We start from the raw sequence: 21,573 nt of genomic DNA on the forward strand, positions 1-21,573 counted from the left end.
CCTGGTAGGCAGGAAGAGGGTATGATGTATACGGTGGGTGGGGTGGATGGAGAGGAGAGAGGGGAGTTGAACCTCAAGCGCGTGGATGTGATGATATGTGTGTGTACCTGACCTACATACCTTACGTGTGTGCTGACCGTACTCGTATGTGGAGAGAGCGTGTGTGTGTGTTTACATTAGAACGGGGCATAGGTACCTAGACATATTACCCTACATTGACTGTGTGCGACCTACCTACGTACCCAATCTGTCGATGGATGATTATTATGTAACGACACGTGAAGAGAGTCGAGAACATACAGGAACCATACATTTGACTTTGAATTACCTACTACCAACCAACCCACAACCCGTACTACCGTAATTACCAACCTCTCCCTCCCCTGCCTACCCTACTCTACCTCACCTTATAAACACAAGGCTTCAAAATCCCCTTCTCCTCCTCATCCTCCGCCTCCGCATTCCCATCCTCAATAAACTTCAACTTTTGCTTCTTCTCCTTTTCTTTCTTGTCCTTCCCCTTCCCTCCCCCCTGTTGTTGTTGTTGCCCTTCCTTCTTCGCCTGCTCCTCCAACAACAGCTGCACACACTTCCCCTTGGTAGGCTGCGCCGCCTTGACGAAATGCATGCGCACAAACATCTTGTTGCTCATGTCGACGGCGGCGTCGCCGAGGTCGCGGTGGAGGAGGAAGCCGCGCTTGCGCAGGGCTTCGACGAAGGCGGAGATGTCGGTTTCTTGGTTTTGTTGGAGGTTGGGGGGAAGTTGGTTTTCGGGTTCGGCGGCTTCGATGTCAGAGGCGTTGATTTCATCTTCGTCGTCGTGGCCGGGCTTTTTGTTCTTTTTCCCGCCAGGCATAGGAGTAGCAGCGCCGGGTTTGCGCTTATTCCCTACGCTGTGGGACACAGTTTTGTTGGTACCCTTGCGACCGGCAAACCGGCTCTTGATCTCGGCCACCCACAGCTCGCCGCGCCAGCGCAGGACGCGGTAGGCCTCCTCGATGAAGCTGAGCCAGTTTGTGCCCATGAGGGCGAGACAAAAAATGGCCACGTCGACGGAGCCGTCGGGCAGCGGCAGGTCGGCGATGTCGGCGCGCGTGACGAGGGGGGAGCCGCCCGTCTGCAGGTCGAAGCTGCGGATTTCGAGGTGCAGCTTGCGGGTGAGAGGTTGCAGGGCCGAGGCCAGCTTGGCGTCGCCGCAGCCTAGGTCGGCGATGGTGCAGAGCTTGGAAGGGTGCAGGCGGGGGAGGGGAAGTTGGTTTGGTGCCGTGGTGGTGTGACTCGAGTTGTTTTTGGGTGGGAAGCGGACTTTGGCGCGGGCTTTGATCTCGGCGATGTACGTGTCGACGGGGTTTTCGGGCCAGACTTGGACCTGGCGGCGGAAGCCTTCGTGGTACTCGTTGAACATGTCCGGGGATTCTTGGAAGAGCTGGAAGGCTTCGGTGGAGGGCCGGGTGTAGAGGGTTTCGTTGAGGTGGCGGAAGCGGGCCGAGATGAGCTTCTCGCGCATGGAGGCTTGGAGGGGGGTGAGCTTGGGCTGGCTAGGGGCGCTGGTAGGAGCTGGAGCTGGAGCTGAGCTGGTAGGTTTGTTGTCTGATGAGGAGTGTTGATTGCCAGCCGAGTCCTTGTTGGCGTTTTTGGACTTGTTTTTCTTTTTGTTGCTCTTATCTCCCTCCTTGGTGGCAGCAGGAGACTTGGATGCTGCCTCCTCGTCGTCAATGCCGCTCCATTCGTCCCCATCCTCAGCAGCATCCTTGGTATCAGCGTTGGGATTTGGCTCGTGCTTTTCCCGCTTGTCTTTCTTCTGCTTCTTCTTCTTCTTCCGCTTTTCCTCTAACTTGTCTGGCTTGCTCCCGGACTCATTCGACCCCTCGTTATCCTTCTTGGGGCGCTTGTTGTCATGCTTGGGCTGCTCCTTGTGCTCAATGACCTTCTCCCAGAGGGCGGCAAGGTTGTCGGCCGTCACATTTTCCTGGGCTGGCCTCTTGCGCTTGCGGGAGGGTTTGGGAGTAGAAGAAGCTGCTGCTGGAGCCGGGGCGGCAATGGCGCCCGTCTCATCCTTCAGTTTGTCAACTGGGACGTTAAAGCCCTTGACGGGAAACATGGTGGCCAAAGAGTAATGGCCGAGGAAGGTTGGCTTTTTGGCAGGTCAATTGAGGAGTTGACGACGTTGTTTTGATGTTGTTGCGACAGAGCTCCTCAACCTTGTCGTCCAGAAAATTTAGTGGGGCCGTTCGCTTATCGATAATCGACACAAGTCTGCGAGGCTGGTGTCCTCTGGGGCTTGGGTGCGCCACATTTGCTTGGGCTGGTGGCTGTGCAACGAGAAGCTAACGGCTGCCTTGCCAAGCCGGACCTTGCCCGAGATTTGATGGTCCGGGTGCTCGATCCGGCAGGCAACTTGTCCAGACTCAACCCGGCAGCTTGTGTACACTCCGGAGCAAGGGACTCAACGCCACTTGGATGTTTGTTTCCCACGGCTGCAATGTCGCAGCCGGATTCGCGTCGCAGTGCATCTCGGTGTTACCGGCACTCGGGATGATTACGCCGCCTTGTCTCACTCCCGACCCAAAGAAGCTTCTTCGCAGCTTCGGCGAGAGAGGCTGCAGGAACGGGTGCCGCCCGGAACATGCAAGCTGCTCTCTCGGTCCTACCCCGGTGAAGGCTCCGAGGTTTCAAGACTGGTATGGTGTGTTGGTGGAATATTCTATGCACTTTTGTATCAGATCCAGCGTGGGATTCCACTATTTCTACAAGTCCGGGTCCGGTTTGTCGGGTCAATTGGATCAATTGGATCGAACCTCCAAAGTATGCTCGAGTCAATGGATGATTATCTGCTGAGTTCAGGAGGAGCAGGAATGCATAGTCGAGTCCAGTGACGGCCATGTCCTGCGAGGTACCTCTGTGTTTTGCTGCTAGGTACCTTAGGCATGCACACATCAAAACATCCTATGAGTGTAGCGTAGAAGGTGTCAACTGCAGGTGGGTTGGGACTTTGTGACCAGGGTCTGTTCCCAGAGATGCAGCGAGATGGTGGAGTGTAAAAAGTGATACTCCGTCACAAACGCAACAAGATGGTTCGAGAGCGGAGCTGGAACTGTAACTGTAAGTGGAATTGGGACTGGCCTCGGTCTTGACCGATGCAAGTTTTGCACTTTTTGCTCTAGGCCACCATTAGCTGCAGCATGGAAGGTGCGACGAAGCTTCTACGGAGTCCAGTCCGAAGCGGAGGTAGCCTCGGAGACGAAAGTTGTGCACAAACTGGGAAGGAACCATCAGAAATTTCTGAAGGTTCTGACGAGAGTTGAGTCTATGGAGGAAGGTGCACAGCATCGCTTACACCTTGCTGCCTCTGCTGCGGCTTTTCACTTTTCACACTCTCTCATCTCTTCTCTCCTCTCTCACACACATGGACACTCACCAACGTGCAGCCCTCCGCGACACTGCCCAGACTTCCGGCTACAACCTTACCTCACTTCCAATGGTACGCTACTGCGGAAGCAAAACTTTGCTCCATGGCATTTGTCCTTGGCCTTTTCTTAGCGCATGGATTTCGGAGTCCAACACCGCTTTTCCATGTTTGACCATTTGTGTCTGTCGATTCTCTTCTGCTGCTGTGAAGCCCCTCCACAGCTTTGCGTATTCGCATGCTGCAAGTCAACATCCGACGACGTCGGGTTTTGCACCAAGGATCTAATGTCGTGGCGCAACTCCACCGACGCTCAAGCCCCGGGCTACCTGTACCTAGGTCCATGCTGCCGGAGGGTGCGTGTCGAGCTGTGGGTGTGAGCTGGCCACTGCATGTCACTGTCCCACGACTCCCCAGTTGGCCAGCGACATAACATGAGATTGTCCAACCGTCATCGACAGCCACCCGCGTAACTACATGCATGCCATTCTCTGTCTGGTACGGCTGATCGACAGCCGCGGGACGACGGCCTGCCGCTCAAGTTCCCCGAGCCCGGCCAAGCAAAACGCCCAGTTGCCCAGCATCCATCAAGGCACCTCATCAAGGCATCACCCCGCGCGGCACACCGAACCCACCACATGCCGCTCGGAATGCTTGGAACGGCACCTCGGGCCCGTCGTTAGGAGGGCAGGTTGAGGCTTACCTACGGAGTACCTATACCTACATCCACTGCTTCTCGCACTACTACTGCTGCTCCGTAGGTGGGGTTCAGCTCCCCTGTGTCGCCGTCCCAGCATGCACCAACGCCGCTTCTGTGCAGCCAAAAACACGCACGCCCAGACCATCACTGCATGGATGATCGCCAATCACCACCTCGTCGTGCGACTGTCCCACCACGCTGCACTGCTGCGCTGCAAAGTACGTATAGTCTGTACAGCTATGTATGGATGTATTAGTATGATGGAGGCATTGAAATTGTTCAAGGGATGTGATCAGTCTTGAATCTTCTCTCCCAAGACCCCAGGGGAGCATCTCTCCAACCCCCCCTAACCATTTTCCAGGTTCCTCCTCTTCCCAGCCAGAGACTCTTGGCCGTCCCCTTGCCGTGCTGTCCAAGACCTTCAGGATCCACCTGTCGATGCTCAGGGATCGCCCCATTGCTCGACAACGTTACAACCTCACCCTTGCAACACCCGGAGGGAACAAGGCGTCCCGGCGCTCGCTCCGTCAGCTAGTTACTTCGTGCCTGTTCCCGCTCTGCTAGCTTTTTTGTGTCTGGAGGCTCGGTTGCTCACTCTGTCCATCTGTCCTCACATGGACATGTCGTGCCTGGTCCCTAGATCCTGCAGCATCGGACGGTGGTCTGATCAACAACGCCACCACGTTGACATACCCGCAATAGTCTTCGGCCGCTAACTTAGCAGCTGAGAGAGCATTGCAATCCATCAGATCCTCGAGGGCCGGTCCGCGACAGGGTATCGATCCCCCGGATCCTGTCCCGTGTTTGGCGGGGGGAACACAAGAACAAGCTGCACCCGGAACGCACACCCACTCCCGCTCCCGCTCCCACTCAACTCATCATCTTTCCCGTCCACACACAACCGGCAGACATACGCATACATACTACTTACATACACACACCACCGCCGAATACTTAGATCCAGGCCCGTCTTGTGACGGGTCTTTGAGTCGTCTTGGACTCGGGACAGGTTTCAACTGCAATTGGTGCTCAATCCACCCTTCTTCCCGACAAGGGCCGGGCCTTGCTGGACCCCAGAGCCCACCACCGTTGTCACTCTCCCACACCCAAGACTGACACTAGAGGAGCGTCCGAGGACGAAGTGGCCGGCAATTCACAGACCCGTTACGCTAAGCAGCTCTGCGTCCCCACTGCCAACCTTCTGCATATACGGCCCTGAATCCCTCGGGGCTTGCATGTTGTTGGTGATCTTTTATTTTCTGCGCTAGGGAGCTCAGCCTTGGCTTTATCTTTAACCCCCCCTTTCAACGCCAACATCAATCGAGGGACGACCTGCCCCTCTCGGCCTCCTGCTTCCTTCGTTGATGCGCCACCCTTGAACACCTACGTCACTTCGCTGAGGGGCTGCCTCGGGCCCGGCGCCGTTACTTCTCGGACGATCATGTGAGCTGTGACCGCGCATGATATCAACGACTGCTCCCAAGGATTGAACGCATGGTGTGAGATTTTTGACCACGCAGAACCGGAAACCTCAAACACACCGCCATGGAGTCACCGACCAAACCCGAGCAAACGGCCGAGTCGGCCGCGGGAGAGAAGCCCGCTGCGGCTTCTTCTTCTTCGGGCCAGGACGGCAAGGAAGATCAGGCGGCCAAGAAGCCTGTTGTGAGGAAGAGGACCAAGACGGGTTGCTTGAGTAAGTGGGGATGCCGCAAACTATGAGCTGCCGCCAGGTGCTGCTGGCCTTTGCAAAGCTTCATTCTGTTGACTCGGCGGATATCTTGTAGCATGTCGGAAACGTCGCATCAAGTGCGACGAAGGCAAGCCGACCTGCAATAACTGCATCAAGTCGAAGCGGGAGTGCGAAGGCTATAGCCAGAGACTCAAGTTTACAGACCCGCTATGTGCCTTCAACTCGGGGCCCCTCTACGGCCAAGCCGTCTACCAGCGCCAGGTTCAACAGGCCTTGCTGGACGCCCAGATCACGGCCGCCCAATCCAAGACTTCACCCCACGCCGTCATCGCCCCGAAGCCTCCGTCTGTCGATTATTCCGGTGCGGGTGCTCTGCCCTTTACTCAGGCGTATGGCGCCTCTTCTTCGATTCCCGGGCCCGCGACGGCACCAGGTCTCGGCCAGCCTCACCAAATACCCAGTCCTCCGTCCATGACCGCCGTCACCTCGGCCCTCTATGCCGAGCAGACCTCCTTGCCTGCCTTTGCGGACCCTTCTGCTTCTGGATTTTCTTCGGGGGTTCATCACCAAACTGCCACCTACAGCTTCGAATCCAGCACGGCCAAGGATGAGCCTCAATCGGCCGTTTCCACCACCTTCGGGTCAGGCACCGTTTCACAAGAGACTCCGGTCACGTCTGAGAGCATGAATACGCAGTATCTTCCAGAGCCCATGGTCGACGAGGAGAATTACTGGCAGTCGGACGACGAAGCGTCCATGGTCGATTCCGATGACGAAGCACCTCCCGATCCTCACCTTGTCCATCTCGAGTCCAACGACCTTGGTATCCACGTAGCCAGGCGGTTAGAACCCCTCCACGACGTTTATGGGCTGCACATTCGGTCGTTCGAGGGCCCGGCAAGCGACAACATCCTCGCCACGTACACGCCGACGTCCTCGAGCTCCCCACTCAACGACCCCCAGACGGCGGCGATCTTTTGGTACTTTGTCAACGTCACAGGCCAGAGCATGTCTCTGTATGAGAGACACCCGTTCGATCCGACGACCATGTTTCAAGGAGAACCCGTGCCGAAACACCGGCAGCATATATGGACTTGTCCGTAACCCTTGTCTTGTCCCCGCGCCACTGAGACTACGACGACAACAAGGACATACTAACCCATTCAACAGACACCTTCCCCATCATCGCCTTCAACCACCCTGCCCTAATGCAAGCCATGCTCGCCCTCGGCAGCCTACAACTCTCCAAACTCCAAGATTGCCCGCCTACCGCCGCCATGAAGCACTACCACCTCTCCCTCCGGCGCCTGGCCAAGAACTACCAAAGCCACCACCGCCGAACCCAGCCCGCCACCCTCGCCGCCACCCTGCTCCTCGGCTTCTACGAAGTCTGGAACTCGGACCACGACAAGTGGTGCAGACACATGTGGGGCGCGCGCGCCATTCTGCGGGAGTTGCCGCTGCGCCGCATGCAGCGCGAGGTGCTGGCATACCACCGCCGGAAGCGCGAGGAGCGGTTTGTGAGCCACCGGTGCAACGAGCAGTGCTACGCCTCGCATCATGCGGAGCAGTTGTTGGGGGCGGCAGGGGATCGGGACTCGGGGGAGGTGGATGTGCAGCTGATTGAGCAGATCACGGGGCACAAGGTGGACTACAGCCTGAGCGAGAACTCGTCGGGCGGGTCGGGAGGAGGGTTGACGGAGCGGGACGTGGAGCAGTTTGAGAACCTGAGGGATTTGTATTGGTGGTTTTGCAAGATGGATGTGTATCAGAGTTTTTTGGGGGGGACGAAGCCGCTGTAAGTGAACTTGAGTCTCTGGGGCTGTGGGTGTTGGCTGACTGATGATGGGATTGCAGGATGGAGTGGGCGGAGTGGACGCAGTGCACGCCGAGAGGACCGTTTGGGAAGATTGATTCGATGTGAGTTGCTGCTTATACCTCGTTTTTGTCTCGAATCGCTGACTGACGCGGGGGAAATCAACAGCTACGGGACTTTCGACGTTTGCATGCTCCTGCTCGGACGGCTGGCGGACTTTGCAGCGAGGGATATGGCGAGGAAGAGGAGGGCGTGGAAGCACGGCCCACCCCCGGGGTTTGCGAGCGGCCCTCCCGGTGGTCCACCGGGTGGTCCCCCGGGTGGTGGTCCTCCAGGTCCAGGTGGTCCGGGAGGTCCTCCTGGTGCTGCTGCTGGCCAGGGTGGTATGCCTTCAGGTGTCTCTCCTCCCGGTGGTGGATTTCCGGCCGGCCGTCCGGCGGCGGGAGGACCTCCGCCAGGCTGGCAGGGTGGCCCTCCGCCGGGATGGAAGGGTGGGCCACCACCTGGCTGGACGGGTGGTCCCCCGCCGGGATGGAAGGGAGGGCCGCCGCCGGGGTGGACGGGCGGTCCCCCAGGAGCTGGTTTCCCAGGCGGTGCTCCTGGAGGCGGTCCTCCAGGCGCACCTCCAGGTGCTTTCCCAACCAGGCCCGACGGCGCTCCCCCCACCCCGCCTCCTGGAGCACCACCCGGCATGATGGGCGTGGGCATGGGCCGCGGCAACTCGCCACCCCCCTTCGCTGGCCTGATGCCCACCTCGGGCAAAGTCACGGTCCCGCGAGGCTTCAGCCCGCCGCGCGAAAGTTCGCCCGCGGCCTCCGACTCGGCCGAAGAAATGGACTTTGACGCCTCCACGGCCCGCGCGCTGCGCGAATGGGAAGAGATCCGCCAGGCCTTCGAGGTGTTTCGCTCCCGCCTCGGCCCGGAGTTCGACCCCATGGGTCCGGACTTTGCACCGCCCGAATCCACCCCCTTCGGCCCCGCGCTTATGTACCGCACCTACAGCATCGCGGGCGTTTGGATGAACTACTACATGGGCCTGATCGTGCTGCACCGGTGCCACCCGTCGATGCCGCCGCTGGCGGTCGTGGCGGCGGGCATCGCGGCGCCGCAAACGGGACGGTGGGCCAACGAGATCGCGCGCATCGCGGCGGGCCTGCACGAGGATACGACCCATGTAAGCGCCGTCAGCACGCTGGTCGGCGCGGCGTTCATCGAGAGCTCATTCCCGCTGTTCGTGGCGGGCGTGCAGTTCCAGGATATCCACCAGCGGCACTGGATGGTGCGGCGGCTCAGGGATGTCGCGCGGCTGACGGGCTGGCAGAGCGCGCTGCAGATCATTGACGGGTGCGAGACGGCGTGGATTAAAGCGGCGGAGATGGGCCGGGGTCCCCCCTACCACCCCCCGCCCGACGTCGGGGAGGTGTTTAACGACTCGGTGTGGAACCGGCCGAGGAGGATTGAGAGGCGGGCGTGGGACGTGGAGGCGGAGAGGAAAGGGTTGGTGCTCGCGCGGTCGGAGCAGACGCATTATGCGCTGGGGCTGTTGAGTGTGGAGAGGGATTTGAAGACGTTGGTGATTGCGGATGAGGAGAGGGGGGAGGAGGGGAATGGTGGGGGGACTACCACCACTGCGAGCGTCTTGAAGGGGGGAGAAGAGGAGATGGTAGAGGAGGTTGTGATTGGGAGGATGGGGGTTGGTGCTGGTGGTGTATAGAGAAGGGGGAAGGGAGATTGATAGATGGGTATATACTTGTACATACAGCAGAGTTTGGTCGGTAGGGAGGGGGTTTGGGGTGGAGTTTTGGAGAGGTTATGGCTATTAAAAAAGATGGGGTTAGGGTGGTTAGGCGGCTGGTTTGTGTTTTTGTCTTGATTTCGTGGCTTGGTTGCTGATGATTTGTTCCCTTCTATGGCTTGTGCCCGCTCAACTTTGCCGGTGGTAGATGGGAAGGGGGGCAAAAAGAAAAGGATGGATGGCGGTGAAACTTGGAAGATAGACAAAGAGACGTTTTTTTTGTCATCTAGCGGGTGTTGTGGTTGAATGCTTGGTATTATTACCCGATTATCAAGTCCCTGATGTTACTACCAGGTACTCAATAAGAAGGGATCTGGAGGACTAGTTATGTATGCCCATATGTACAACTGTAAATTATATCCTCCTCGCCGCCGACGACATCCTCGCCTCCTGGTTCGCGATCAAGGCCTCGACAAAGTCCACCGCCGACCTGAATGATGCGAGTTCGTCTCCTATGGTTGACTCCTCTGATTCGGACTCGGACTCCGAGTCTGCTGGGTCTTCTTCTTCTTCCGACGAGGGTGGTTCTGACTCTTCCAGCCCTGGCTCTGGCTCGGTTTGTTGTTGTATTTCCGGGCTTGGTTCCTCGGCTGGCATGATTAATGCCTGCTGCGACTGCTGCTTCCCCTCCTCTTCGGGATGGAATACCAGCTGGGGTTGTTGGGGTTGTTTCTCGTCCCAAACGATGCTGCTCTCCTTTTCCTTTTCGTCCTTGTCAGGGGTGTAGGGATGGATATCGTTGTCCATCCCTGGTCGAGGTCGGCTTAGATGGTTGATGGCATGCGCGTCGTAATATCCCGGACACGGCACCGTCATGTCTTCCAACCTCCGAGGTTGCTGCTCCTCCATAACATCGGTATATGCCGGCCATGGGATCGTGTCTTGCCTTCTCGCCTCCTCCCTTGCCTGACGGTACTGGTGGTCCGTCATGTCCGTGTACTGGTACCCCGACCACGGACTTGGGATTGGAATTGGAGGAGGTATCGTCACCCTGTGCTCCCTCATCATCCCCATCTCTCCTCCAACCCCTTCCACACCAGCGGGGAGCGACACCCACCCCCGCCGACGAGGATTACGACCAGAGCAACCAAAACAGCCGCATAGCCCCAACCTCTCTCCCGTTCCCGATCCACCACAACCACTTACACACGTACCGGTGCCGATGCCGGTGGCAAGGAGGATGAGCATCGCCATTGCAACCGCCGCGCAAGCACCTACCAACAACGGATCGAAGCCTTGCTCCTCCTTCTCAGTGTGGTTGTGATGGTGAACAATGTTGATGTGAGGGCGATCATCAACCCCAAGACCATCATCATCATCATCATCATTCACCTCCCATCCTCGTGGGGAGCGGATCTTCTCACCACCATCATCATCAGCAACAGCAACCCTCCACGGCGGTCGGGGGATCGAAACCCCCCTCTTATTTTTCTTCACCATATCCCCAACCCCCTCATCCTGAGTACGGGTACTCTGGATGTCGGTTGACCCGGTTGACCCGGTGGTAGAGTAGTAGGGGATTCCGCTGCTGTCGTCCCTCCTCCCCAACGCGCGACGGACCTTTCGCAGGTACAACCGCCCGACGCAAACCAGCCCGTCACATTCCCCCATTGTGCGCGGCTGTGTATGCAAGCGACCAACACCACCTGACCCGGCTTGTTGTGCTGTTGCCGCTGCTGCCCCTGCTGCTGCTACTGATGCTGCTCGTGGGTTGGTAAATGACGACGACGACACTAGCACATCCCTAAGCCATGCCTCGCGGGTTTGCACCTCGCGTGATAAAGCAACGAGTTGCGCGCGCAGGGCGGAGAGGGAGGAGAGTTCATTTTGGAGGTCGCCTTGATTATTTTGGGCATCTTCTTCTTTGTCTGCTTTGGGGGATTTGGATTCATCGGTTGCTTGTTGGTGAGATGGTAGTGGTGGTGGCGGGGGTGGTGGTGAACCGCCGCTGCTACTACTACTACTACTACTGCTGCTGCTGCTGGGGATCTGGATGGAGGTGGTAGGTTCTGGTGTCGCGAGAACGGGGCTGGGGAGGTTTGTCGTTGCTGTAGGTGTTGGTGTTGGTTTTGGCGTTGGAGGAGAACTGATGGTGTTGATCGGGGTGTCTTGGGGTTGTTAGCTTATTATTTGTATTGAAGATAGACATGGGCTTGGTAAGTAAGGGAGTCAAGTCTGGGGTTGGGATTGGGCTGGATTGGTTATGTATGTATTTTAGAACATACCTCGGGGCGGGATTGCTGCGGCATAGGTTAGGACAGGAGCCTGGAGTAGGACTCCAATTCCGAAGGTGAGGAAGTGGCGCATCTTATTGTTCGTCTCCTCTCTTGACGGGGTGTGGTGTTGACCCTCAGCCAGGCACCGATGAGGCGAAATGTCGATGGTGAATGCCAACCTCTGGCGGGCACCGCCTGGAGAGTGTTGGTGTTGGTGAGAGTCCGGTGGGTTGCTGGAGCAGCTGGCACCCAATTCCTCGAGACTGGATTGTCAAGCAGCGTTTTGGCGTCGACATTAGGTGTTAGACCGGGTTCTTGAACGAAGGACAAGATCCAAATCTCGAGATACTAGTCACCAACCTGCTTGCTTCCCAACTCCAGACGGAGGAAGGCAGCCCACCAAGAACACAGACAGACTTCAATTGATGACGACGCAACTGGGACACCAAAACTAATAAACCCCAATCCCCCGGACCAGATCAAGCCAAACCAAAAGGAAAAGGACAACAACGCCACAACTTCAGGCACCCCAATCTCAAGCATGAATGACATCCAGCACGAACATCCCATCCCGTTTCCCCCTCCCCCACAATCCAACCAACCCAACCCCTGGATCTAAGCCTCGATTCGATCGATGTGTATGACACACCTACCTTAGAGAGCTTGCGCAACCCCCTTCCTAAAACGGTAAGAGGCCAGCGTTGCAACGCTTTGGAACTGCACCACAGCCAATCAGCGGGGCTGGCGGGGGCTAAAGGCTGACGACGAGGCGGCCTGGCTTCTTCGTCTCAGACACCTGAGATGAAGGAGGGACGTTTATAATTCTTCGAGACGAAAAACATCTTGTCGACGCCAGTGTCGATGTTGATGCTGTGGAATGTAAACTGGTTGAGATAATTAATTAGGAGGTACATAATAGTTACCTAACCTGCCATTGATTGATAAGGTTAGAACCCTTCAACGCTCAGGACATGGCCGACTTCATCGACACACGTCAAACCTACGGCTTCACTAGACTGACCCACACCTAGTGTACCTGACTTCATTCTTTCCTCCCAACATTAACAACCAACAGTTGACTCCGTTCGGCTTAACCTCCCCCCGAGCTGCGAACTTGTTCAATCTCGGGAGGCTTACCCGAACAAACGATCAACGCCACACTCACGTTACACATCCCTATCAATTCCCTACGTTCCAGGTTTCTCCAACGACTGGGCGTGAAAGTCCAAGCATGTCACGCCAAACACCGATAGACCTCCTGTACCTTTCTCACATAACTTACAAGGCATGGACAGATAGATTTCTTCCCGATAGATCTCAGAGTTAGGGTTCATACCGAGAAAATAAGCCAGCAAGTCTGCCACAAAAGACACAGGGTTCATCTACTATTACTACTCCATACCGCACTCCCCGGTCCACCAGGTAGTAATAGTAGTAAAGCTTGGGCATAGACTTAGACGTGTATGGGCAGAGTTGATCAGGCACGTACATACCCTCTCGCTCACCGCCACAGCATCCTCATCTCGGTACGAGTTATCAACAAGTCCAGTTTTCCTTACTGTACACATCTCTCTTGTTTCGTGTTCCATTTCAATTCATCACACTTCAATCATTACAAGCATCAATCATGCCACCCAACCTCCAATCCATCCATCATATCATCCCCATCATCCACATCATCTGCTCACTCACCTCCTCTGCGTTTCTCTTCCCCCCATCATTTGCCGCTGCTGCTGCTCCATCACCTTCCTAACGGTATACCCCTCTTCGCTCCTCCTCTTCATCACCTCTACCATTTCCTTCCTTCCGATCAACAGATCTCAGGTAGTAGTCGTAGTAAAAAACAAAGATTGGATCCGCAAGTGTATCTCCAGCAGTCATGTATGCCGTGTCGCTCAGCCATGTCTTTCCGCCGGCCGTAACTTTGGTGGTGGCGATGGTGGTAGTGGTGGTTGGTGTCTCTCGGTGCTGTGTATCCCTTTCCTCGCTGCGCAGTTCATCATTCGTTCCCTGAGCAACAAGTCGAATGAAAAACAAAATCTCCGTAGTAAACCATGGCCGATAGCCAAATGACAATGACCGAGTGAGTGAGTGAGCGAGTGAGTGAGTGAAAATCAACGAGCGAACCTGCTCCAACCCAACTCAGCGAAGAAACGCATCACAACCTCCTCACCCAAACCCCAACCCCTCCCGTAACCTCAGGTAAGATAGGTCCGGTCTAGTTGGGCAGGTCAGGTAGGCAGGGTAGTCTTAAATCTCAACGACCCCTCCCACCCCCAAAATGATCCCTCAACCACCCAAGCGCTCCACCACCACCTGCGCCACCACCACCGCCCGGTTCATGATGCCCCCACGAAGGCGACGGGCTCCTTCTGCGACTGCTTCCTCCCCAGGGATCACTCCCATCAAGATGCGAGGGCGAAATCGAGCTGCGTCGGCGCGAGGAACCCGCCATACCAGCACCACCAAAGCGCTCCGCCCGCCGCTCGCGTTCCCTTTCGGCGCGCGCGCGGGGACCGTGTTGCGCGAAGCTGAACGGGCTTTGGTAGCCCGAGCTGTTGCCGCCGTTATTCGACGTGGAAGAGTTGTTCCGCGATGGTTGGTTGGCGCTGCCCGGGATTCCGCCGCCCCAGCGTGATGGGCCGGCAGAACCACCGCTTCCGGATCGGTTGTTGTTGTTGTTGCTGTTGTTATTGTTCCCACCGTTTGGCCCCTCCTCGATCGGCTTCCTGCACATCGGGCACGTGTTATGCTCCCTCAACCACAGCGTGACGCACTCCCCGTGGTACCAGTGCTTGCACGGCAGCACGAGAACCTCCTCGCCCTTCTTCAGCTCGTCGATGCAGATGGTGCACTCAGCCTTGCCTTCGGGCCCCAGCATCTCGTCGTCCACCTTTTTGCGCTCGAGCCGGTCGATGGCGGCCTGCGACGCTGGCGGCGGCGCGTTGGAGCCGGCCGACTGCTCCATCAGCTGCGAAATGATGCGGTCAAAGTCCTCCTGCGTGTAGACGTGGTCGCCGTGGACGCCGGGCGGTCCGCCGTACAAGGCGCGGAGTAGATCTTGCAGGCCAGCGCTGAAGGGGAAGGGCATGCCGAGGCCAGGTCCGGCGCCACCACCAGCACCACCATTATTACCACCAGCACCGCCGGCGCCGGCGCCGCCGGACAAAGGCCCGAAGGGGTTGCTGAAGAATTGGTCGACCAAGCTGCGGATTTCATTATCGTCAGGCATGTGATCTAGCGGCATAGCAAAGCCGCGGATGCGGGGCTCGCGAGCAGCACGGGGCCGGCTCTCGCCGCCAGGGGAGACGTACGGAAAATTGGCAGGACCAGCCGAGTCGCTGGTGGTGGTCGTCGTGGTGGTGCCGAAACCGTCGTTGGTCACGGTGACGCGGGTGGCAGACCCGAAGGGCCCGAAGCGGAACGTGGTTTGGTGGACGCGGGTTCCCGTCGATGGCAATGCGTGGGTCTCTTCGTGCTGGAAGAAGCCGGTACCGGTGCTCGGGGGCACGGGCATGGGTCTTGGGGCCATTTCGTTGAGCATCTCGGTAAATCGTTGGAAGATGGCGTCGGCTGGGTCGAGCGGTGCGGGTTCGCGCCTGGTACCACCGCCGAAGGGGGGAGTGGGAATGGGTCTTGGACTCCTGCCAAAGTTAAAGCGAATCTCTTCGATATCGTCTTCCTCGGGATCTGAGTCGGAGCCGACTAGACGGCGAGCAGATGGACCGGCCGTGCGGCTCGCCGGTGTTTCGTCGTCCACTCTTGGGTCATTGTCGGGTTCGACCTGGAGTGGATCAGTCAGTATATCTCGTCCTCTGCGGTCTTCTCAAGACCCGTCCTTGCCAGAGGCGTTGTCGGTCCACTCACAATCTGAACGAAGGAACTGGTGCATTCTGGGCAGATCAAGGGATCGTCGATCTCGCGGTACCACTCGGAAGCACATTCATGGCAGTACCCGATCTGCCTGTTGGGTATGAAGTCGAGGTGAGCACCGCGGCGGGACGCCATGTTGGGCCCCCGTCTCGTCGGTGCAGACTGGCGCTGGCTGTTTTGGTAGATGGCGGCGAGGGCGCCGATTAAGCCGGTAGCGGCGGCGAGTGCAAGTCGACCCCGGGACGCCAGGATGTCGGTCGAAGAAAGTGAATCAAGATGGAAAAGTCGATACTAGCGTAAAAGAATGTTGTGGTCGCGGGACCCAGCCAGCCTTGCGGGCTGAGGAGAGAAGAGAGATGGTTCGTTTGCCGAGTCACGAGAGGGCCGTGCGATGGAGGAGGAGGGGTAATGGCATCGGAAGGTCAGGCGCCACGGGTTGTTTGAGGGTGGAATACAAACGGGAAGATTTCCAAGTTGATGGTGGAAGCTGCCTCAGGCACGTAGGCGTGGCTGTGCTGTGGTGTGCTGCTGTGTTTGGGTTTAGGTTTGGGTTTGAGTGTCGGTTGGTTTCAAGGTTGGGCGCAGTTGGAGTGAGAAGAAAAGAAAAGGATGGAAGAGGGAGATTCGCTGGTGGTTGGCCTCATGCAAAAAGTGGAATGCCGTGTGCGACACTGGAATCCAACGAGGGGAATTTTTATATCAAGGGTCTGATTTTCGAGGCAACAAGACAAGAGGCCAGTGGTGGTTGTGACTCGCCTCTGTGTGTGTTGTCAAGTCAAGTCATGGACCAGTATCCATGGATGTCGGCATGTCCTCGTCCTCCAAGGCTGTTGTCAAGGCCTGAAAGTGGGGGGATGATCAGTCCAGCGGGTCCGTTCCTGGGGTTGCAGGCGTTGCTGGAAGCTCAGAGACGCTGGAGCTGCTCGCCCTGCCCTGCGTCATGGAGCATGGATTCAGGCACCAGACCAGGTGGGTCCCGGTCATGCCCCTCTGTCAGAATGACCGTCTGTTACATCCATTACCGTCACCGTCACGTAACATTACCACATCAAAAGAGAGAGACTGCAGAGCGATTTATGTTGATCTAGGTTTGCATTGAAGACCTCTTTTTCATTCACCTTACTGTATACAATCCTGAAAATAGACACCCGATGCGAGTAATTCCCTGGGTCAACGTGGTCTCCTACGTATTCTACAGTGCGAGACTCTCCCACCTCCCGAACGGCGTTGTCTTCATCCCTCCCTCCTCCCTATCCAGAGCCCCACGCCGGCAACCCCAAGCCAAGAATAATCATAATCATGTCGCTCTCATACATTCAAAAAGAATACAAGACAGAGATGGCCAGCCTTACCGAGCAGTAAATCACCCAACATCCAGGCCAGCCCTCCGTCACAACCTATCCCCATCACCACTTCCCCAACCTCTACTTAGGTCTCACTATCACCGCTTCCTCCCCAAATTCCTCAACAACATCCCTCCCACAATCCCCGCCACTACCGCCACCCCGCTCACGATCGCCACGCCCATCAGGCCCTCCTTGGCCACCTTGTCGTCGATCAGCGAGCGCAGGTTGCTCGCCTGGAGGTTCCCGGGCTCCTTTTCGAGGAGCAAGTCGTTGTACCGCCGCGCCTCGCCGTAGTTGCCCAGCTTGTAGTTGCCCAGGGCCAGGTAGTACAGGCACTCGCGGCGGCGCTCGGGGGAGGTGCGGAAGATTTCGGACAGGAGCATCACGCCGAGGTGTTGGTCTTGTCGAACGTTGGATTTGACGAGGCCCTGGGAGTGAAGTCATGTTTTGTTAAAACAAAGGTTGCGGGGAAGGGGTTGAGAGGGAGAAAGGAAACCGTACCCATGCGTAGTTAAACTTTGTCTGAACGCCAACCATATCCCCCTCCTTCTCGTACTGCGCCCGCAACACCGCCAGCTCGGAGGGGCTGAGTGGCCTGCGGGGTATCATGCCATGTCAGTATAAAGACAAATTCGAGGAAGCCGTACAGAAACAAAGCGTATAGCGAGCTGGTTGGAGGAGTAAACGTGGAGCAACGGGCGTGGACACGTACGTCTCGGCATCGATGGCATCTGGTAACATGCTTGTCAGCGGGCTTCGAAGCTTGGACTCGCCGGCGGCTCGGTGCCCAACACTGGGAGTCTCACATGGCAGTTGCGTCATGGTTGGTTATGTGGAAGGCCGGGTAGTAAAAACCTGGAAGAAAAAGTATGAAAATGCTATACGGATATGGGGCTGCGGCGGCGCTGCAGCTGCGGGGAATCGATGTCTGTCTGTGGTGTTTCTTGGTCCGGGTCAAGGTCAAGCAGCCGGGGTAGATTCTTGGGAGCAAGAGTTATTGGCCGACAAGTATTGTAGACCTGAAGGAAACGAGCGTCGTTGGTTTGTGTTTGGTGGTGTGTGCGGTTTCAACAAGGCGACAGACGGAACCTTGGTGAACCTTGAAGCTTCAGGCTGCTGCTGGGATGGAATGGGAAAAAGTGGTTCGGCCCGCTGAATGACGAAAGCTTTCTTTCCAGAAGGCCCGTCAAGCCGGGTGCTGCCGAGGGACGATAAGATAAGGTGGGGTAGCCGGGATCAGCTGGGATCGACCGGGGAAGGGGGCCTGGCTTGTCAGGCTGTCAGGTGGGGACAACAGAAGACCGCTGTCGCTGTGGAGATGCGGAACGCCAAGAAGTCAATCCAAACATCAACTTCCATCAAACCTCCACCACAACGACACGAGACCAGGTCATTCAAGCCAAGCCATCCCTCCAACACAGCGAAACATCGAAAACCAATCATCACCACCAATCCTCGAATCCCCCATCAACCAATCCACCACATCCAACCTCACCTCCCTCCAAACCGCCAAAATGCTTCTCGAAGAAGACCCCTCTACCGTGCGTCCCCCCCTTCCGTCCACCACCACTCCGAATTTAACCAACAATACTAACACCCCCTGCAGCTCATCCGGCACACGGTCGCCAACTTCAACATCGCGCCAGACAAAGCCGCCGTCTCGCGCGTCGCCGAGTCCCTCTCCGTCCTCCAACAAGCGCGCGAGGAGCGCCTGCGCGAGGGCGAGGCCGCGCTGCGCAAACTCGCGCGCACCCAGGCGACCCTCGCCTCGCAGCACGCCGAGCTCGCCGCCTCCCACTCCTCCGCCAAGCACGCGAGCGAGATGGCGCGGTTGGACACGCACAAGTTCCGCGTCGCGAAGGCCGCCTCTGACCTCGAGATGGAAACCGAGCGCCTGCAGGCGCAGTTGGATGAGTTGAAAGCGAGGTTGCAGGAGTTGGAATTACAGGGTGTGGATGGAGGCGCGGGAGCGGGGCCTGGGGAAGGGGGGGTGGATGATGAGGTTTTACTCAGGCTGAAGGTGTATAGGAGTTTGGGCATGGAGATTGAGAGGGATGGGAAGGACGGGGAGTTTAATCGGGTCATTGTCAGGAATGATCGGAAGGGGGATGTGCATGTGGTGAATATTGATCGGAAGTTTTCGCGGTTTTTCTACGCGAATTATTTCTGGAATAGTTGTTTGTAGGAAGAGAAGGGATGGGTTATGGGCGGAGTTGAGGCGTTCGGGATGGGGGTTGGGAATGGATTTATACCTCTAGATTGTTAGGCTGGCATTGTCGGATAATGAATCAGTTTTGTCTTGCAGTCCTCCGGGGCGCTGCAACTTTTGTGGAAGCAAATGTCAGTACAGAACAGCATCGACGCGTAGATTCACTTTTGCCCTAACACCAAAGCAAGTATCACCAGACTCAGGGGCAATATCTTTCATTTGTTTTTCTATCTACCCCAACTCCAGACGCCAAACGCCATACGCCAAAATCCAGACCCCAGGCAACATATACCAAAGCAATCCCTACAAAACCAAAATCACAAAGTGCAACAAACCCATCACCCCTCAGCGGTCAAAACCGCCCTCTCCACCGGCGACCCCCTCAACAATGCCTCCTCCAACAAAGCAAGACCCAACGCTTCCTCAGCCTGGCGCAGCCACTCCTCCGTCTGCTGCATCCTCCTTACCTCCTCCAAACAAACACTCAACTCATTCGTCAACACGTTCGGATAATTTGGATTCAACGCCGGGTTGGTGGATACTCCCGCGCGAAACCCCATATACACTCTGCGGCTCCACCGGCGCTCGCGCTCCCAGTGCTTCTCCTGCTCGACACGCTTGCGCAGAATGCGCACGGCTTGCGAACGGTATGCGAGGCCGTAGTTGGGGCGAGGGGTCACGCGGTAGGGGATGTCGTCGAGCGGGTTGCGGAGATCGGTGAAGCGGGATGATGCAGAGTCGGCGGATGGGCGGATGGTGAGCCAGGTGATAGCAAAGACGCTGAGGGTGGCTGAGGTGACTTTCTCCCGGGCCAGGGAGATCAGCTTTGGCGGGAGGTCCTGGGCTATGCGGATGCAGGTGTTGGGAAAGTTGTGGATGCCGTCGATGAGGCGACCAGGGAGGGATGGAAGGGCCTTGAACGTGTAGAAGAGCCACTTCGATGACCAGAACGTGGCATGCAATGCGCGGATGATAAACATCATGATCTTAACCATGGCGAGGAGCCCCTTGTAGCCAGCGACGCGGTACACCACAGGAGCGCAGGCCTTGTAATAGTTCTTGGACAGATGAATCGCGGTCGAGACCAGCCCGGTCCAGACGACGGCCCGCATGCGATCGGTCTCTCCCATCCCCATGAGGGTAACCGTCCGCAGCCAGGGTGTCAACACCCGCGGCAAGGGAACCGCGAAGGCATGGCAGCGGAACCAGGCCTGAAAGTTCTCCGGGTCGAGGTTGAGGTGCGCCGGGTTAGCACCGCCCGGGACGAACAAGTATATCCTAACCGCCCCCCAGCTAGCCCCTGGGCCCAGGGCCATCAGGAGGCGCTTCAATCGTTCAGGCACCCGTGGGCGGAGGAAAGACGCGACCGAGCGCATCAGAGCGACGACCGGCTCAACAACCTGACGTCGCACGACGTCGACAGGGCAAGACAGCAGCAGCGCCTCGGCCAGCACAAACACCAACGACACCCGTCTCCGGAAGGGCGTGTCAACCATCCACATGACGGACGCCTCCTCGCGCGGGTCAGGTTGGGCCGGCAGCCAGGCCCAGACTTGCACGCCGCCGGGGTACTCGACGAGCCTATCCGTCAAGTCCTTCACGAACATGTCAAGGTACCTCGCCCCGGGGGGTACGATGCCGAAACACCACCACCCGATGGCAGCGCAAAACACAACCGTCCCCAGGACCGCGGAAATGATAGCTAGCGAAGGAATCACCACCGGCCCAAGCACCGCGACAAAACTGGTGATTGTGGCACCCAGTATCACCACCCTCCCAACCCTCCATACGAACTTTCCCAGGAACCAGATTGTTTTGAAAGCGGGGCCAGCCAACCGGTAAACCCACGCCCCGGTTGTGCTAAGGAGCATCAGCACCACGAATGCCGCGCCGTGCAAGTGTCCCAGCGTGAGATGGAACGTGACAGGATCCGCAGCCCTGGCAGCCTCAGCAGCGGCTGCAGCATCGGATGCAGACCGAGATCCAGCGATTTCGACGGCATTTTCAGCGAATGGAAACGTGCCAGTCGCAGATCCCGCAACGGCAACGGCAGGGGCATGCGGCCCAAACCCAGGACCAGGTTCAGGACTGGGCCCAGGACCAGACCCAATAGCAGGGCGCCGCGGTGCGCGCACAGGAGGAAACTCGGGGAGGTTGTTGACTCCCCACTCCACGACGGAGAGTGCCGCGCCGGTCGCGAGGATGAGCACGAACGCGGCTGGGCCGAAGAAAATGAGGGAGAGCGGAGCGGCGATGGCGAGGAGGGGACGCAGTACCAGACTTCTGGAGGGTTTTGGGGCGGATGAGGCGTCCGGTGTGGGAACAAGGGTGGTGGTCGACGTGGCCCATGTGATCGGCGAGGCGGCGCCGGGGGTGTCGGACATTTTTGAAGATTTTAAATCGAACTTTGTGTGTTGGAGGATTGTGGTCTTCGGAAACGAAAAGTTGGGGTTGAAGAAATAAAGGATGTTTGTTGGGTATTTAGCTGTTGTTTTGATTGATTTATTGATGTGTTGGAG

General features: G+C 57.5%; 7 protein-coding genes across 7 annotated transcripts; 3 read left to right on the forward strand and 4 right to left on the reverse strand.

Moving 5' to 3' along the window:
* Window positions 1-397: 397 nt before the first annotated feature.
* On the reverse strand, window positions 398-2,101 carry VTJ04DRAFT_4562 (uncharacterized protein; the record flags this gene model as incomplete). Its single annotated transcript, XM_069362583.1, has 1 exon — window positions 398-2,101. The coding sequence occupies one exon, from the start codon at window positions 2,099-2,101 to the stop codon at window positions 398-400; it is 1,704 nt and encodes a 567-aa protein (XP_069219515.1).
* Window positions 2,102-3,406: 1,305 nt separating this feature from the next.
* Window positions 3,407-3,786, forward strand: VTJ04DRAFT_4563 (uncharacterized protein; the record flags this gene model as incomplete). Its single annotated transcript, XM_069362584.1, has 2 exons — window positions 3,407-3,481; window positions 3,541-3,786. 2 exons carry the CDS (start codon window positions 3,407-3,409, stop codon window positions 3,784-3,786), a joined length of 321 nt encoding a protein of 106 aa, XP_069219516.1.
* A 1,865-nt stretch (window positions 3,787-5,651) lies between these two features.
* On the forward strand, window positions 5,652-9,329 carry VTJ04DRAFT_4564 (uncharacterized protein; the record flags this gene model as incomplete). Its single annotated transcript, XM_069362585.1, has 5 exons — window positions 5,652-5,802; window positions 5,894-6,895; window positions 6,970-7,597; window positions 7,657-7,719; window positions 7,784-9,329. The coding sequence occupies 5 exons, from the start codon at window positions 5,652-5,654 to the stop codon at window positions 9,327-9,329; spliced, it is 3,390 nt and encodes a 1,129-aa protein (XP_069219517.1).
* Window positions 9,330-9,764: 435 nt separating this feature from the next.
* Window positions 9,765-10,598, reverse strand: VTJ04DRAFT_4565 (uncharacterized protein; the record flags this gene model as incomplete). The annotated part of the gene is made up of 2 exons (XM_069362586.1): window positions 9,765-10,349; window positions 10,557-10,598. The coding sequence occupies 2 exons, from the start codon at window positions 10,596-10,598 to the stop codon at window positions 9,765-9,767; spliced, it is 627 nt and encodes a 208-aa protein (XP_069219518.1).
* A 3,285-nt stretch (window positions 10,599-13,883) lies between these two features.
* Window positions 13,884-17,667, reverse strand: VTJ04DRAFT_4566 (uncharacterized protein; the record flags this gene model as incomplete). The annotated part of the gene is made up of 5 exons (XM_069362587.1): window positions 13,884-15,410; window positions 15,494-15,790; window positions 17,013-17,273; window positions 17,347-17,440; window positions 17,558-17,667. 5 exons carry the CDS (start codon window positions 17,665-17,667, stop codon window positions 13,884-13,886), a joined length of 2,289 nt encoding a protein of 762 aa, XP_069219519.1.
* Window positions 17,668-18,359: 692 nt separating this feature from the next.
* Window positions 18,360-19,030, forward strand: VTJ04DRAFT_4567 (uncharacterized protein; the record flags this gene model as incomplete). The annotated part of the gene is made up of 2 exons (XM_069362588.1): window positions 18,360-18,386; window positions 18,452-19,030. 2 exons carry the CDS (start codon window positions 18,360-18,362, stop codon window positions 19,028-19,030), a joined length of 606 nt encoding a protein of 201 aa, XP_069219520.1.
* A 362-nt stretch (window positions 19,031-19,392) lies between these two features.
* VTJ04DRAFT_4568 (uncharacterized protein) lies at window positions 19,393-21,438 on the reverse strand (the record flags this gene model as incomplete). The annotated part of the gene is made up of 1 exon (XM_069362589.1): window positions 19,393-21,438. The coding sequence occupies one exon, from the start codon at window positions 21,436-21,438 to the stop codon at window positions 19,393-19,395; it is 2,046 nt and encodes a 681-aa protein (XP_069219521.1).
* Between the last annotated feature and the right edge of the window lie 135 nt (window positions 21,439-21,573).

This window comes from Mycothermus thermophilus (genome assembly GCF_041956435.1).
Source record: "Mycothermus thermophilus strain CBS 625.91 unplaced genomic scaffold VTJ04scaffold_3, whole genome shotgun sequence".
NCBI classification, from domain to species: Eukaryota; Fungi; Ascomycota; class Sordariomycetes; order Sordariales; family Chaetomiaceae; genus Mycothermus; species Mycothermus thermophilus.